Genomic DNA, 17,544 nt, shown 5'->3' with positions numbered 1-17,544 from the left:
GGGCAGTAGCCTTGGGCAAGGGATCCAGACGGGTGGCCTGGCAGTGACTCTGGGCAGGGGACCCAGACGCGTGGCCTGGGCGCAGGACCTGGGCAGGTGCCGCCTCCCGCACCTGGGTTTCCACCTGCCGCGGGCGGATGGAAGCAGCGCTTTCTGTACACACAGGAGACAGCGGCTGCTGGTGGTTATTTTGCCACAAAAAAGCAAACACACAATCTGTCTTCCGTGAAGGGGGCAGGGGCAGCTGCTGTGACACCCTTCCCGGCCCTCTTTGCTGCTGCCGCTAACTAGCGTTCGGTGTCCCGGCAAAGAGCGCTGTCCGCACCGCTGGGCCGGGAGCCGTTCCTTCCAGGGGTGCAGAGTGGTGAGCTGCCCCGTGCATGAAGCCTAGGGCCGGGGCGACCAGCAGCCCCCGGAGGACGGGGGAACAGATCACTCAGACACAGTCGGACTGTGCAGGAGAGGCCTCAGGGGCCCTGGCTCTAGTGGCCAGAGCCGCCTCCCTCGCCTGCCTGTTAGGCCTTCATTGGAATTCCTATCTTTAGATGCCATCAGCAGGGTGAGTGATCTCTGGAGGACACATGCGTCTACATTGTCCTCTAGGCAAGGGCATCCAGGGGTTCAGCATAAGGATTCCAGTAAACTCCCGGGGGTCTGCACGGGTCTGCAGGTGCACAGGCTTGTTGGAAAGGTCAAGGATAGGGGTGCCGCCTTGGACACTCCCCCAAGTCTCCCCTGAGTCGGAATTCCGATGCACAGGGCAGGTGCCTCCCACACACTCCCTTTTACGGAATGTCCTCCCCACCACTCTCCAACCAAGTCTCCTGTGCGCCCCAGCAGCTCAGGTTTTGAAAGATGCCAGGAAGACCAGGGTGTGACCTCAGAATCGGGGGGTGGGGGTCAGGTGGGTGTTGGAAGGTAGTTGTCATTGGAAAGCCATTCAGAGAGAGTCGTGCCTTCTAAACAGTTTTTTTAGTTCCATGTACCCTCTGTTGACTGGCACCTCATGGCTCTCTTTCTAACATCCCTTTATTCTTGTCCAGGTCTCTGAAGACATTACATGGTTGCCTTCTTTACAGAGGTTTTATTCAAAGTTATAGAAAATAGCATTCAGCTACAAAATGCAACGTATTCTTTAGCTTAAATGGCTCTCCAGAAACCTGGGTACATTTTTTAAAGTGCCCCCTACTCCCACAAATTAGTTTTTGTTTTTTTAAAATCATTTATGGAAATTCCAGTGAGTTATAAAGAGGAAAATTATATTTCCTTGCTTAATTTTGCTACTTCTTTGATTTTTACACTCTGGTTGAGTATTGTGAGACACATGAAAGTCATGTTAGTGGAATACTGTTCTTCAAACTCGATCTTAGCCCTGGCCGGTGTGGGTCAGTTGGTTGGCGTGGTTCTGTGCACTGCAAGGTTGCTGTTCGATTCCTGGTCGGGGCACATGCCTGGGTTTTGGGCTGGATTCCCCTTAGGGGTGTGCAGGAGGCAGCCCATCCATGTTCCTCTCTCACATCGACGTTTCTCTCTCTCCTCCCTTCCTCTCTCTCTAAAAAGAAATAAAAACCCATTAAAAATGTTTAAAAAAACAACCCTCTATCTTAACTACTGGCGAAGGTTAGGTCCATGTTGCCATTTTTAATATCTTGCAACAGATTTAATACTATTTTTTCCAAGAGTTGGTACAAATATTCCACCTCCTAGGGAATTCATTGTAACTGACACAGTATTCAAAGCTACAACGTGAAAAAGTTAGCACTGTGACACATATTTGTTCTAATCTGCAATAGCCCTCCTCCTCCCTTTTTATTTTTAAATATATATTTTTATTGATTTCAGAGCGACATGAAGAGAGAGGGAGAGAGAGAGAAACATCAACGATGAGAGAGAATCATGGATCGGCTGCCTCCTGCACGCCCCCTACTGGGGATCGAGCCCGAAACCCAGGCAGGTACCCTTGACCAGAATCGAACCTGGGACCCTTGAGTCCGCAGGCCGACACTCTATCCACTGAGCGAAGCCAGCTACGGCTCCTCCTCCCTTTTCTACGGAAAACGCGTGTGACTTTTTTTTTTCTTAATGGATGTTCATAAAACACAAACCAGTCATCTAGTTTGACCTTGATAAGTACAAAAAGGAAGTAATTAGCAGTTAGAAATGGGTTCCTGACGTTTACACTGTCATGTCCTCTACAGTCAGCAGAGTATACTCAGACAGAAATCATTTCTTAGATACGGATGCTGACATGGACACAGAGACTGTATCTTTCAGGAAGCAGTGTTGACACGCGCAGTTTTATAGTCAGGACCCGGAGTAAGTGCCCTCCGTACTGTCACCACGACCACCCACGTCCCGTCATTTCTGGTCCCCACACGTGTGGGCTTTCCCCACCGAGCACTTCCGTGGCACCAGCTGGCCAGGCCGTCCTGCCACTTAACTCAGTTCTGTCCTTTCTCCCCGGAGGCAGCCTCAGATCCCCAGGTGAAGGGCTCACTCCCATGGGACTGCCACCAGGCGGGGGTGGTAGGTGCCCAGGTGACCCACAGCTTCTGTCCGACTCGGCTGCAGTGGGAGGTTCCCACCACCCCTTCCTCGGGTTCGATTCATTCGCTAGAGCAGCTCACAGGACTGGGGAAACACTGGCTTCCTCACCAGCTCCTTAAAGGCTGTGGTAACGGACACAGGTGGCCAGCCCGCTGAGGAAGGCATAGGGCGCGGTGGGAGGGGCCCGGTGCTGGAGCTCTGTCCCCGTGGATCGGGTGCCACCCTCCCCGCGTGATGTGTTCTCCCACCCGGAGGCTCTCCCGCAGGTCTGATCTGTCCTTCACTCCGTGTGCAGCCCTTCTCCCTCCCCAGGGAGTGGGGTATGGGGCGGAAATTCCAAATGTCTGATGACCTGGTCTCTTGTGACCAGCCCTCACTCAGGGGCCATCCAGGAGGCCCCCTCCCCCGAGTCCCCTGGTAGAACACAAGAGGCCCCTGTCACCCAGGGAGCCACAAGGGTCCCAGGAGCACTGCTGGGACCTGGGGGCAGACAGGGGATAGTTCCTGTTGGCTCACAGTAGGTGAACGGCATTTAGGAAGCGCCCTGACATTTGCAAAATCTAAGACACATATTGACTTCCTGTTGGTGTGGCTCAGACTTAGGTTTAGGACAAAGGGGAGCTGTCATTTCTGTGGTCATTGCCACCAACAGCTGTGAGGCCTGGACCCTGTGCACCCGACAGCTGGTCTGCAGGTGACCAGCAGGCGAGGGGGCAGCTCACGGCAGAGCCTCTCCGGTGCTTTTCCTCCTCACGTCTAGTTCTGTCGTGCCCTTAAGAAAGGAGCGGACAAGCCCTGGCCGGTGTTGCTCAGTGGATAGAGCATCAGCCTTCGGACTGAAGGGTCCCAGGTTCGATTCTGGTCAAGGGCACATGCCTGGATGTGGGCTCGATCCCCAGTGTGGAGCGTGCAGGAGGCAGCCGACCCATGATTCTCTGTCATCATTGATGTTCCTTTCCCTCCCACTCCCTTCCTCTCTGAAATCAATAAAAAAAATACATATTATAAAAGAAATAGGAAAGGAGCAGATAATTACTTCAGTAGAGAGTGTTAAAATAATACTTTATGCTGAAATGTAATGGTTTTAACATCTGGTTTGTATATTTCAACTCTGTCTTCTTATTGACTCATTTTCAGAATGGGCCGTGTGCTTGGTGGTAAACCTGGAACCTTCTAGATAGAAAACATGTCAGAGAGGAGAGAGGCCGCAGGTTTCCCCACTCGGGCGCCCCTCTGCGGAGGCCCCCCCGGAGCAGGACGTCAGCGCCTCTTTCCCGTGTCTAGGCCTCCTGCGTGCAGTACCGCCTGGTGGTCCGGGAGGTGGGCAGCCTTCAGATCCTCCAGCTGTACAGCTGCCTGGACCAGATCCAGCACGTCGAGTGGTCGGCCGACTCCCTCTTCATCCTGTGCGCCATGTACAAGCGGGGGCTGGTGCAGGTATGCGGCCGGGCGCCGTCCCGGGTGAGCCCTGCAGACCCCTCGCTGCCCTCTGCCCTTCTGGCTTGAGAAAAAGGCCCCTCAGAGCCGCTCCCTGTGCAAACTGGTAGTTCTCTCAGTTCAAGTCCTTCCAAATGGGAAACACTTCGGTATGCTTTTTTTTTTTTCCCGAAGATTTACCTTTATTGTTGAAAGTACTGCAGAGTCCCCTTTGTTTGCTGTTTTCCCATTGACCTCGCCACCCCGCCCCGCCCCTCCCTGCACTTAAATGTTCCTCACCTGGAACCGAATAGCCGTTGGGCTGCAGGCAGAGCGTGCAGACCAGAGCGAGCAGCTGGGGCGTGGGCCTTTGGGAAGCCCTGAGACGAGGCTTTGTTTGGGAGCTTGGCCAGTGCGGCATTAATGACCCCTTCCTTCACCCCCAGAAGGTGTGCCCGCCGGCCCAGCGTGGACCGCAGTGGTTTTAGGGTCAGTGCTGCCCTGGTTGGTTTGTGATCCGAGTCTCTCCTGGGCCAGGTGTGGTCGCTGGAGCAGCCCGAGTGGCACTGCAGGATCGACGAGGGCTCCGCGGGGCTGGTGGCCTCCTGCTGGAGCCCCGACGGGCGCCACATCCTCAACACCACCGAGTTCCACGTGAGTGGCCCCTGCCCCTGCCCCGCACAGCGCGCTCGGACATGAGCCCTGAACTCCCTCGGGGACTTTGGGGGGTTATTTATGCCAGTCGTCGGAGCACAGCAAGCCCCTAAGTGGTGATATTTAATCTTCTTGCCCAGTTTTAAAGGAAAATGAACACATTTTTAAAAAGTAAACCCTAAGTCACATTTTAAGGCTTTAAACTTAACAATAGAGAATGTGCATCAGTATAAACTGATTTACATCTTTCCGAGGGGGTGTCTGACCTGGTGTTGGTGACCGCATCATTGGTTTGTTCTTCGAACACCCCGCTGGCGGTTCTGTGCCGGGTGCCCGGGGTCTGCGTGCATTTTGGAGACAGAAAATCCCGCTCCTGCGCTTTTCTGAGGCGGCCTTAGGCCCCAGTGCAGTCTGCGGGTGGGGCTGCGGGGCGGCGTGGCGCCGGCTCCAGGCTCGGCCAAGCTGACCGCACGCACATGGGGCGGGCACACTGATTCCAGCGACCCTCGGGGTTCACTCGGCTTTTTCAAGGGCCCCTCTGGGTAGACCCTCTGTCCAGCTGTGAGGAGCTGCTTCAGGCCGCTCTGGCTTCGTGGATTTGTCGGTCAGACCCTGGGACCTGGGCCTGCTGCTGTGATGTCGGAAATCGGGGAGCCCCTTCCCCTCTGGGTGCTGGGGGGGTCCGTACGATACCTTGAGGAACAGAGTTTTCTGAGACTCGCGTGGAGGTGAGTGATTTTTATTTGTGTGGAAATAAATCCACAGTCCGGCTCCAGTCCTGGGGGAAGTGTAGCTGCAGGCAAGGCCGGTGTCCCCCTTCTGTCCCGTGTCGCAGCCGGTCCAGGCATGAGCGGCCGCAGTCCCTCAGCGCAGCGTGGGGTCCACATGGCCGTGAGCCGCGTGGGGAGATGCCAGGAGCGGAGCGAGGGAGCCCGGCCTCCAGGAGCCGAGGGAGCGAGCGCCTCTGCTCAGGTTAATGTCCCAGGCTCCGCGCCCTCAGTCGCCACGCCCAGTCTGGCCAGTGACCTGCTCCCGGCCGTGACTGACAAGCGGGCACCTTCCTGGCATCGCCGGCTTGACCGGGCAGGTGTTCTGTGTCCCCGTCCAGTCCCTCCGCCCAGCCACCTGCAGGGAGGGACCGCGGCTCCCGGGAGTGCTCACCCGCAGCGTCCTGGTGAAGCTGCCGGAACGACCTGCTGTCAGAGTGGCCTTCCCTCTGCTCCTCCCTGTTGTTACTGACTCGCCAGCCATACGGGCAGTTGGGGGTGAGGTGGGAAGCACGGCTCCTGGTCTCGGCCCCGGACACGCTGACACGTTAGAGGCGCTCGTCTCCGGTTTCAGACGTGATCCCTGGAGCTCTTCATGCTGCTGCGGGCACAGTCCTCGCACTCGGCTCCCTGGGCCGGAATTCGCCTCCAGCGGGAGGTGGCGGCCCCTCTGCAGGGCAGCGTGAAGGAGGGCTTTGCCCCTCGGACCAGCCTCCGTGAGCAGGGACACAGGAGCCATTCGCTCCGTCACGAGCCAGCGCCCCCCCAGCCAGCGCCCCCCCCAGCCAGCGCCCCCCCCAGCCAGTGCTCCCGGCTGCTGCATGTCTTGTGACTCAGTCCTCGCGCTCCTTGAGGGGCGTGTGTGTATCTGTGTGCCCACATGTGTGGTTGTATGTGTGAGTGTATATCTGTGTGCCCATACATGTGGTTGTGTGCATATGTGCCCACATATGTGGTTGTATGTGAGTGTGTATCCGTGTGCCCATATATGTGGTTGAATGTGTGTATCTGTGCCCATATGTGTGGTTGTGAGTGTGTGTCTCTGTGCCCATACGTGTGGTTGTGTGTGTATCTGTGTGCCCATACATGTGGTTGTATGTGTATCTGATTGCCCATACCTGTGGTTGTATATGTGTGTGTGTGTCAACACTGCACTGTGGGTTTGCACCTGTTTCAGGTCCGTTTGCATGACTTTGTTCTCTGTCCGAGGTCCTTGCTCCCCCGCTGCATGTTTCTGGGACCCCCCCATGTGGAAGGCATGGCTGGTCCCTGCATTCCTTGTGGGGAACCCCCCACTTCATTGCTGTCCTACCTTTGCCGAGCATTTGAGGTGTTGAGACCCATGTAGCTGGGAGTCCGTTGTGTCTCCTGCGACCCGTGTGAGTCGTCCTCTAGGATGGGCCTGTGGGTGGCCTGGCGGTGGGAGGCGGTGGGAGGCGGCGCAGAGCGACCGCCCGCCCGCCCCATGCGGCTGCGTGGGCTGCACTTGGGCTTTGGTCTCCACTTCTCTGCCTATTGGTGAGGTGAGTGCTTTCCCGCCTGGTTTTTAGACACACGCACGCTCACTCACACACACACACACACACGCACTCACACATGCACACACTCGCACACACACACACTCACACCCACGCACTCACACATGCACACACTCACACACACACGCACATGCATGCACTCACACACACTCGTACACACGCACTCACACACGCACACACTCGCTCGTGCACTCACAGACGCGCACTCACAGGTACTCACACACTCACACACACAGTTTACACATGTGCCTCAGGGTCATGTGTTTAGAAACATAAATGACAGAATCATGGACCGGCTGCCTGCTGCACGCCCCCCACTGGGGATCGAGCCCGCAACCTGGGCAGGTGCCCCATGGGAATCAAACCACAATCTCCTGGTTCACAGGTCGATGCTCAACCACTGAGCCACACCGGCCAGGCACACGGTCCTTTTTCTTTTGTGGTTTGTGTAGTCGGGTCTCTGTTCACCACGGCCCGGCCCAGCTGGGGCTCCTCCCTGTGCACCTGGCAGGCGGCTGCAGCTGCGGCTCAGCTCTCACAGACGGGAGGGCAGGGAGAGCCTTCCACAGAGAAGTGGAGCGGTGCTGGTCGGGGCGGCTGCTCTCAGGCTCCAGAGGGGATGGGCGCGGTGGAGGGGGGCTGAGAGCCTCAGAGTCGGATGCAGATGCGCTGGTTTGAGTGAAAGGCCACGGCTCTCGTCCCGACCCGAGGTCGTCCTCCTAAGCACAGGGGCCTGCCGCCCCCCGCCCGCCACACAGGTTCTCGGTCCTTCTGCACCTGCTGGTGAGGGAGGGCGGGGACGTGGACGGGTTGCCTCAGTGGTTTCTCGGGGACCCTGGGCAGAAGCAGCGGGTCAGCGTTTCAGGACACAGCCTCCTGCCTGGAGCTGGGCCACCGCTCCAGCGTCCCAGGCGCCAGGAGCAGCCAGGCCGACTCCATGAAGCGAGGAGGCCCGCGTCCCGAGTGCTTCCCCACAGGACGCTGCTCCTCAGACCAGGGATCTGCATGACAATATGCCAGCCGCCACGCAGAACCTACCTGCCCCGCATGAACATCGACATTCGTGCATTATTCATTTCACTCTCTGTCACTCACATGGCATTGCTGCAAAGTGAAAACAGTGGAGAGGGTGGCTGGAGGGCAGTGGGAGGTGAGCGTGGTGCCCACCAAGGACCAGGGCGAGGGCCAGGGCCAGCCCTGCCCCGAGACCGTTCCCACTGCGGCCTGGCTCAGCTCAGTGCCGCCTCCCCCAGGGCTCGGACGCTCTCTCTGGAAATGTAACGTGTGCTCCTCCCCCTCCTCCGACAGCTGCGGATCACGGTCTGGTCCTTGTGCACAAAGTCCGTCTCGTACATCAAGTACCCGAAGGCCTGTCAGCAGGGTGAGTGCGCAGACCACGGGGTCCAGGCCTCGGGCGCTGCTTTGGGTCCTTTGCTCTTTTTATCGGGAAATTTCAGCCACAGGCCGCAGTGCCTCCGCCGCAGTGTGTCGGCCCCCAGCCGCTCTGTCTGCTCGTGCCCCCCTCCCGGGTCATGTTACCTCCCCCGGGCCCCCCGGTTACCTCATCTCCCCTCGGGTTGTTCTAGAGCCTGTCCACCTCTGAATGTCCGTCTGTGAAGGAATATTTCCCGCGCCTCCAAAGACAAGGACCCCTTCAAATGCCCCAGGGGCTGAGGAGGCCTGTGTAAGGGCATCAGAGGCGAGGCGTTCCGTGGCCGGCCCTTCCCTGTCTCAGGGCTGAGGGGCCCCACTTCACGCCTCGAATTCTGAACCTTGAATCTCAGTCTTCTGTTGACTCAGTTTGTGGTCTCTGTCCAGGGACATGGTGACCTGCCCCATCTGGACATCCCAGAGGAGGGCTGAGGGGCGGTGTCCCCTGGCCATGGGGAGGGCGGGGCAGACGCACCTGTGCTGAGGTGGGTGGGCCATGAGGCTGGGTGGGCGTCCTGCTCAATGCAGCTACAGTGACGCGTCCTCCATGTGGCCAGGGGGAGGCGTTGCATATTGAGTGGTTCAACCCTTTGCTCTGTGGCCTCGGCAGTTTGGAGCTTGCGTTTGGATGAGGGGCGGTGGTACATTTGACATTTACTTCTGGTTTGAAAGCGGGTGTCTCCCGAGGCCGCGTGAACACTTCCCGCGTGGACACGACCCTCCGACTCAGGCCACAGGAAGTGTGACCTGCGCGTTGTCAGCTCGTTCCGACAGGAAATGCGGTGTAACATTTCCAGAGTCTTATCTCGAAGCTCCTTCTTCCAAAGAATTAGGTTCAGAAGTAACAGTAGAAGCGTAGGGACAGGCTGATCCCGATGGCCGAGAGCCCTGTGGTCTGTGTCCTGACGCCAGGACAGCCCGGGGCTGCGTGTGCAGCCACCGGGTCCTCGGGCCAGGCTGCCTCGTCTTCACGGGCTCCCAGCAGGTGTGCGCCCGCAGGAGCTGGACCGCACTGCCCTCGCCCCCGCGTTGCCGTGTCTATCTGGGCTGCACCCCCTTCTTCCTTGAAAACCACCCTGGCCTGCCTTCGGTCTGGCCTTGATTCCGCCCGTTCCTCTTGCTGGCAGGAATCACCTTTTCCCGGGATGGCCGCTACCTGGCCTTGGCCGAGAGGCGGGACTGCAAGGACTACGTCAGCATCTTCGTCTGCAGCGACTGGCAGCTGCTGCGGGTGAGCACGCCTCCCGCGGGACCGCTGTCCTCGCCGTGTGGCAGGGAGCGGGTGTGCCTGTCCTCAGGCTCTCGGGCCTGCGGGGTCCTGTGGGAAACGGGACTCCCATCTCCGAGGGCAGGTGCTCCCTGCGACTCCACAGAGAGCCCACAGGTGAAGCGTGTGAGCCATGGTGGGATGGTGCGGGCCGGGGTGCGCTGAGGGATTGCCGGCCGACGGGAGCCCTGCCCCTTCCGGCCAGTCCATGGCATGTGGCGCCTCGTCAGGCGGAGTGTGGACTTGAACCTGACTCGGACTCTCCAGGGCCCGGGGCTCGGAGGTGCCCCCGGCTGCAGGTGGGAGACAGGCAGGCTGGGCACAGAACCCTCTGGAACGCTGTCAGAGCTCAGGGAGGGCTCAGCAGCCCGCCGCCAGGAGAGGAGCAGGCCGGGAGAGCGTGCACAGGTGGGAGCCACACCCGAAGCCGGCAGTGCCTGCCGGGCAGCCAGGCTGCGCCCCCGAACCTCCGGACTCTCAGGCGCATGACGACCGGGAAGGACACGTGGTAGCCTTCCACCCATTGCTGTCTAAGGAAAGTGCACACGGGACGCATTAGCAACATTGGCTGTACAAGCACACGTCCGCTCCGACGTAACCTGCTTCTCCCCTTCCTGTGGCAGCACTTCGACACGGACACCCAGGACCTCGCCGGCATCGAGTGGGCGCCCAACGGCTGCGTGCTGGCGGCGTGGGACACCTGCCTGGAGGTGGGAGGTGCTTTGCCGCGTTCATCCTCGCTTCCTCGGCTGCGGCGCCGTTGACAGCCGATCCCGTCCGCACACCTCACCGCTGTCTAGCGACCACCTCTCCCAGCTACCGCCCCGGGTCCCTGTGCCGTGGGCGGAGTCTGGCCCCGCTCGTCCTCGCCTCCCGTCTGTGCACTTGTGCTCGCCCGGCTTAGTGGGGGCTCAGCTAACGGCGCCCTCTCTCTTGCAGTACAAGGTCCTGCTCTACTCCCTGGACGGCCGGCTGCTGGCCACGTACTGCGCGTACGAGTGGTCCCTGGGCATCAAGTCGGTGGCCTGGAGCCCCAGCAGTCAGTTCCTGGCGGTCGGCAGCTACGACGGGAAGGTGGGCAGGGCGTCCGCCGTAGGGAGCCCAAGGACGGCCCGGGTGGCAGGGGTCCCCACGCAGTGCGTCTCATTCGTGGCCCTCCCTCAGGTGCGCATCCTCAACCACGTGACCTGGAAGATGCTCACCGAGTTTGGGCACCCCGCGGCCATCAGTGACCCGCGAGTGGTAAGTGGCGCCTGTCTCCATGGGAGCGGCGCTGGGAGGCGGTGATGCTGCGATGCAGGGCTCCATCCTGTGGCCAGGGGACCGGGACGGCCACAGACTCGCTGCCAGGCCCTTTTCCTGCCCACACTCCCACGGGGCGCCAGGCGGTGTCCTTGCCCTGCGTCCCCCTAAATGGCTCATCTCTAATCTGCTCCTGCACTGTCCGGCCTCCTGCCCGGTGGAGGGCGAGGCTGGGAGAGCTGGTGTCTCCCAGGGTGGGTGGGGACGCTGCCACCGAGGGACGGGGCAGACACCGGGAACGTGGTGCAGGATGGGGAGGAGTGTGCCAGGCAGCGGGGCGATACTGAGGTGGGAAGGTGCTGGGGGGCGAGGGGCAGTGGGGACACAGAGCCTGGTCTGGGGAGTTCCTCGCCCACAGATGGGGACCTCAGTAAGGGGGCAGGTGTGTGAGGACCTGAGCTGGGGGGGCTGCAGGGACAGTGTGAGGTCAGGTGGCCCCGGAGCTGGGAGGTTCAGTGAAGACGGGAGGGAGCAGGGCTGTGCTGGCGGCTGGGGCGTCTGTGTGTCAGGCAGTCAGCTGTCCCCAGGCCTCGGGGACGTAAGTCGGGGTACTTGCCGCTGCCTGTCAGCCAGGTCACAGGGTCCCTCACTCTGAGCCTGTCACTCCCCAGGGAGGTGCTCACGTTTGCTAACTGGCCGAGCAGATGTGGGGCTGCCCCCATCAGACCTTCGTCCTTAGGGGGCTTTCGGGGCCACACAGAACCCCAGGAGGGAGCAGTGCCCCGTGTCCTGCACCCACAGCGGCAGCACCGCCGTCCCTGTCTTGCAGGTGGTGTACAAGGAAGCGGAGAAGAGCCCGCGGGGGGCGCTGGGCCGGCCCACCTGCCCGCCACCCAGGGCCGCCGAGAGCAAGTGTGAGCCTTTCCTTGTTTGTGGACAGGGGCTCCCTGTCCCGACCTCTTCAGAGGTCCTTCCTCCTGTCCCGGCAGCCGGGGCTCCTTCCCCAGGGGGCGTGGCTTTTGTTGACGGACTGTCAGCCCTGGAGTCCGATTTGACGGCCCCGAGGGCCTTGTTTCAATCAGAGTGGAACTCCCTGGAGGAGCCGAGGGTTGGGAGTGACAGGGGGAAGGGCTGGCGGGCTGTTCTGTGTCCTGGCTGCGGCCTGGGTCTCCTGTGACCTGGCATCAGACACGCTTTAAGTGGAGCCCAGAACGCAGCCCCGGGCTCGGCGAGCGCTGACGGGCAGCCGGGCACACAGCGCGCTGCTCACGCCCTGTCGGCATCTCACGCTTCGGGTCTTGTCTTGCTCTTTCCTTTCGATGATCTTTTTAGAAGCTTAGGGGAGGCACAGGTTCCCCCCCCCCCACATTCTCGGTCCCCCCACGGGGACGTTTGTCACAGTGGGTGACCCTGAATTGACATCAACCTAAAATAGCACATCGTATTGTCACTTCCCTAAACCTGCGTCCCACACGCCTTTTCTCATCTGAGAGTCTAGAGCAAGGCTGTCGAGGGTGGGCAGCAGCGGGCTGTGAGCTGAGGGGCTGGGACTGGGAGGAGCAGGACATGCCAGGACCGCGCTCGGGAGGTGCTGCCCACGGACCTCACGCCAGCGTCCCGCTGGCCCTTCTGTCGGTCAGGTTTTGCTTGATGCTTTCAAGGTCGTGTAACCTCTTCCTCTGTCTAAACCGAGCAGTCGGGGTCAGAGGCTCTGCCTGTGGTGGGCAGGATCGCGGGCCCTGCGGCATCTCCGGGGTGCGTGCGCCGTGCTGAGACGGGTGTCGTGTTCTAGATGAGATCGCCGCGGTGCCGGTGTCCCTGCAGACGCTGAAGCCCGCTGCCGACCGAGCAAACCCGAAGATCGGCGTCGGCGCGCTGGCCTTCAGTCCCGACAGCTACTTCCTGGCCACGAGGAACGGTGAGTGCTGTGCCCGTGGGGCCGGGACACCAGCGGTTTGAAAGGGCGTCAGCTGACAGGCCTGCCTGTGCATCCTCCCCACGCGCTGCCGAAACGCGGGTCCTCCCCAGAGGCTCGGAGCAGGCTGCACGGCCCCTCTGCCCAGTGCCTGCCTGCACGCACTCCGTCCTTGGTGAACAGGAACCCAGGCTCACTACAGCCCTGGCCTCTTCCTGTGAGAAGGGCTTTTACACGTTAGAAGTCATACTTAAAACACCAGAACGTGCCCGTGCGGCCAGTGAGCCTCAGGGAGTGACTAGTGGCCCCTACAGACCTGGGAGCATGAGCCGCCCCCCCCCCCCCCCCCCCCCCCCCCCCCCGCCCAGGGCCCCACATCCACCGCGTCAGGGCCCATGGCAAGGCCGGGTGGGGCTGAAGCAGGCAGCTGGGGGCGGGTTTGACCGGGGACCTGCCCGTCTCCCCTCAGACAACGTCCCGAACGCCGTGTGGGTCTGGGACATGCAGCTGCGGCTTCATAATTTAAGGTTAGATTAAATGCCTTGTGGGTCTGGGACATGCAGAAGCTGCGGCTGTTTGTGGTGCTGGAGCAGCTGGGCCCCGTGCGCTCCTTCCAGTGGGACCCGCAGCAGCCCCGGCTGGCCATCTGCTCGGGAGGCAGCAAGGTGTACCTGTGGTCGCCGGCGGGCTGCGTGTCCGTGCAGGTGCCCGGGGAAGGTGAGCAGGCTCCGGGGCCGAGGCTCTGAGCTCTGGAGAGAGGCCCAGCCGGGTTGAGGTGGTGTGTTTGGGGCTCCAGCTGGGTCACTGCCCTGTCCCTGCACCACAGGCTCCGGGCTGCTCTCCTGGGACCTGGCCTCCCGCTCTAACCCTCGGCCACGTGTCCTCCCCAGGGGACTTCCAGGTGCTCTCTCTGTGCTGGCCTGTCACGGGGGACTCGCTGGCCCTGCTCAGCAAGGACCACTTCTGCCTGTGCTTCCTGGAGACAGAGGACGGGGCTGACGCCCTCGGGCAGCTGGACGACCACACGTAGGACGCGTGGCAGCCGTGGGAAGGGACGCAGACGTGCAGAGCTGTGGGGAGCGGGCTCAGGGCAGCTCTGACCGTGGTCCGTGGAGACAGCTTGCGTTTGTTTCCCTACAGCAAGGCGCTCTTGTAAATATGTAAAGTGTAAAGCTGAATTTTGTAATTTAAATGTTTGCTAATTCATAAAAAGGCTGATGCTGGTTTTCTTGGAGGGTTTGGTCACGGTTTTCTAGGTTCGGTGTCTTAGGGAGTAGCACCGAGTCCCCAGCAGCCGGTTCCCCCGAGACAGACACATGCTGGCTCTGAGCTCCGCTGTCAGAGTCTCAGGCGGACGGCGTGCTCTGGGTGCAGGGGGGAGCCCGGGGCACTGGAGGGTGAGCCACAGAGTGGTGGTCAAGGTCAGTCCACCTGCGGAGTGGGTCCCGCGGGGAGTTTCCGCCCCAGCCGTGGCCCTGAACACACGGTCGGCAGCTGGTCCAGGTGTGTCTGACAGGCCGCCAGGGGAGGAGCCCTGAGAGCCCTCCTCACTGCCTGCCAGTAGGGCCGGCTCCCAGGACGAGAACAGAAGCAGTTTGGGCTTCAAGATGCACTCACAGGAGAGGAACCCTCTCGGTTGTTGCACTTGTTTTAATAACTTCAAAAAAGGAACGACACCCAATCGATTCTCAATGTCTTTACTGTGAGACTGAAAGCAGAGGTTCGGGGCCGGGCCGTGTAGGCAGCCTGCCCAGCGAGAGGCACTGCGTCCGGGTCCCGTCCACCCCAGTCCAGCCACCCAGGACTGGAAGTGAGGAGGGAACCGGCCAGCTAGTGCTGTAGCAACAAGCCTATCAACAAATGTCCCGTCAAAGCCGCAAGCCGGGCCTGCTCGGGGCGGTGGGCTGTGGTCCCCGTGGGGGCGTGCTCCCTGGGCAGGAGGCCAGGCGTGGGTAGGCGAGACCCTGGCGAAGCCTGTATCTGCGTGGGCGCTGCTTCCTGAGAACACGGTTCCTTGTTAAAGTGCTTTCTTTAAGAGCAAACGAAGTGATGCCCTTTTCAGACACGACGAGCGTGACAACACGAACCTAGAGCACAGCAGCCGTCCCAGCGGGCGGACGGCTCGGGGCGTCAACCAAGGAGCGGCCTGCAGGGACTGCAGCTTCTGGGCGAGGAGGTGCCGGTGAACTTCAGATCCGACACCTGCTCACATAGCTGCTGCCCGCCCGCCCGGGAGCTGCCTCCTGCTCACCGCACCAGGCCGCTGGCTGCTTTTGTCTTTAGCTTTAAAACGTGGATCATGTGCCTGAATACACGGCTGGACACAAGTGTAAACTCACTTGTGACGCAGGCACTGTGTGTGGTGCCCCCTGGGGTGACGACTGCCCAGCTCGGCCAGCGGACGCTCCAGTGCAACCACAGCACGTTTATTAACAGGCAGGTGGGGGCGGGGGAAGGAGAGGCCCAAAGGGAGCTCCCGGAGGTGGCAGCGGCCAGCAGGGACAGCTGCATGCAGTCTGCGCCTGTCTAGCGGGTGACCACGTGTCCACACCCACCTCCAGCATACAAGTCATGTGACTGTTGTAACCCCACTCACCCCTACAGGGAAGGACCCGGCTGCAGGGCGAGCTGGCCCCAGGCCTGTGCCAACCCAGCCGCTCTCCGAGGCGCTGCAGCCCTAGAAGCCGATCTTGCCTCTGGTCATGGAATAGCCCAGCTTCGCCTCGTTGTTGATGAAGGACATCAGCCCCACGTAGGTCTCGATGAGGAGCGGCTGCTCCAGGACCAGCACGCTGGTGGCCTGTCCCGGCAGAGGACTCTCTTTCTGGGCTTTTTTGACAGCTTGGATCAGCAGAGACTTGAAGCTCTCCAACTTGAAAGAGAGAAAACAGCTGGTCAGAGTGAGCCAGGGAAGGAAGCCGCTGCCCCTAGCCCGCAGGACATCAGCCCCACGTAGGTCTCGATGAGGAGCGGCTGCTCCAGGACCAGCACGCTGGTGGCCTGTCCCGGCAGAGGACTCTCTTTCTGGGCTTTTTTGACAGCTTGGATCAGCAGAGACTTGAAGCTCTCCAACTTGAAAGAGAGAAAACAGCTGGTCAGAGTGAGCCAGGGAAGGAAGCCGCTGCCCCTAGCCCCTAGCCTGTGCCAGCCCAGCCCAGCCCTCCCCTCCCTGTGGCCTCTGCTTGCCTGCTCAGTGGGGCTCTGGAAGCCTCAGATCACAGCTGTGCTCACTGTGCTGGGCGACAGCCAGGACCCGGAGCCTCGCTCTCCACAGGCCTGAGTGGCTTAGCCACAGCGAGCGACCACCACCAAGCCAGGAAGCAGGCCAGGTGCAGGGCAGGCTAGTGGGCGACCTGCCCAGGCCTCGGCACTGCCCTCACCACTGGCCACGGCCTCCTGTGATGAGCATACGGACTGCCTGGCGCTGCCACAGGCCGGTCAGCTGCCCTGCCCCAAAGCTCTCAGGCCCTTTCCCAAGACAATCTCGGCCACAAGGGCTACCTTAGGAAGTGGGGATGACCAGTGGCTGCCGGTCACATGGGGCTGCTTAACCCTAAGTCAGCTAACACCACTGAGAATTAAGAGCGTGTTTCCTGTCTTGCTACCCACTCCTCAGTGCTCAGCAGCCACGTGTGGCCGCCACAACAGGCAGTGCAGGCCTAGAACCCCGCCACCCCCCGGGGCGGTGCTGCAGCCACGGGCTCTTACTTGGCACAGAGAGGCCGTCTTCTCATCCGCACCCGCCATCGGATGTTCCACGAACGTGGTGTAGGGCACGCTGGTGGACCAGGGGTTCCACCTGTGTATGAAGGAGGGGCGGCTCTGCTTGTCCCACTGAATCCGAATGCCCAGGCCTTCTCGCCTGCGGGGTTAGAGAAACAATCCAACGTCACCAGCAGGCCACGGCCTCCCACGGCAGCGGCTCAGTGATGGGTGTGACGTGGAAAAGCCGGTCGTGGTTGAAGACAAGGCCTGTGGCCTCGGGAGTAAGCAGTCTCCAGAGAGAACGGCTGTTTCCCACCTGGCTGGCCGGGCACGAGACACTCGTGTCTGCACTGACGTTCACTCAAGTAATTTTACGTGCTTTCTGAGACAGTGTTCGGGCTAAGCTAACGACTAACGCAGCAGGCAATGGGACTCCATAGAGGGGCTGACACTTCCTGGTGCCGGCTTAACGCCCGCAGCTCCTCTCTGCTTCCTGAGCTCCCTGCAGCCCTCGCCTTCGGAGCTCAGCAAACTGTGTAACTCGGTGGCCCACACTCCTGCCTGGTTGCTCATATTTTAGGAAACTCGCTCCAGCATGAGGATCAGCTCCTGGTTAAAGCAGTGCCACTGCTGCCTTTGAAAAGCGGGCAGGGCAGACCTGACCCGACCCGCGGGTGTGTTCCTGGTCGGAGTAAAACGCTGTCTGGTCCTTCGCTGTATGTGGAATCCACTTGCCTACAAGCCCAGCAGCGGTTCTGGTGCCAGAATTCCTCTTAGTGCCGCACTGGTTTCTACTCTGAGACTATGGGCTCTGCAGCTGGTGTGAGAAGCGCGGGGCGAGGCCCTGGCGCTGGGCCCCGCTGAGCACTTACTTGTTGAGCGATTTCGGGGGGAACTGGAACCGCCCGCAGGAGATGGTGTCCACGGCCCGGAGGGCAATGCGCACCACCTGCTGGCACTGCAGCGCGATGAAGTCGTACTTGCAGACGAGCAGCGACTGGTCGGTGATGAGCACCAGCCGCTCCTTCTCGTTGTTCCAGTGATCGACCCTGCGGCAGGGCA

General features: G+C 60.7%; 2 protein-coding genes across 2 annotated transcripts in view; one reads left to right on the top strand and one right to left on the bottom strand.

Moving 5' to 3' along the window:
* Positions 1-14,011, top strand: part of WRAP73 (WD repeat containing, antisense to TP73) — a 26,818-nt gene extending 12,807 nt beyond the window's left edge. The window contains exons 2-13 of the mRNA XM_005874350.2: positions 3,832-3,984; positions 4,501-4,617; positions 8,231-8,303; positions 9,481-9,584; positions 10,244-10,330; positions 10,560-10,694; positions 10,785-10,862; positions 11,692-11,776; positions 12,655-12,780; positions 13,247-13,278; positions 13,335-13,494; positions 13,668-14,011. Of these exons, the coding sequence (XP_005874412.1) occupies positions 3,832-3,984; positions 4,501-4,617; positions 8,231-8,303; positions 9,481-9,584; positions 10,244-10,330; positions 10,560-10,694; positions 10,785-10,862; positions 11,692-11,776; positions 12,655-12,780; positions 13,247-13,278; positions 13,335-13,494; positions 13,668-13,807 (1,290 nt within the window). The 3' untranslated portion in view covers positions 13,808-14,011. The remainder of the gene's footprint in view (positions 1-3,831; positions 3,985-4,500; positions 4,618-8,230; positions 8,304-9,480; positions 9,585-10,243; positions 10,331-10,559; positions 10,695-10,784; positions 10,863-11,691; positions 11,777-12,654; positions 12,781-13,246; positions 13,279-13,334; positions 13,495-13,667) is intronic.
* A 447-nt stretch (positions 14,012-14,458) lies between these two features.
* TPRG1L (tumor protein p63 regulated 1-like) lies at positions 14,459-17,539 on the bottom strand (the record flags this gene model as incomplete). The annotated part of the gene is made up of 3 exons (XM_005874349.2): positions 14,459-15,649; positions 16,486-16,639; positions 17,355-17,539. Coding segments are annotated over 3 exons (534 nt in total), but the record flags the coding sequence as incomplete, so codon positions are not given.
* Positions 17,540-17,544: the final 5 nt, after the last annotated feature.

The sequence above is a fragment of the Myotis brandtii genome, unplaced genomic scaffold, assembly GCF_000412655.1.
Source record: "Myotis brandtii unplaced genomic scaffold, ASM41265v1 scaffold434, whole genome shotgun sequence".
Lineage (NCBI taxonomy): Eukaryota > Metazoa > Chordata > Mammalia > Chiroptera > Vespertilionidae > Myotis > Myotis brandtii.
Note: the sequence above shows the minus strand (reverse complement) of the source record. Positions and strands in the feature narration are given on the sequence as shown.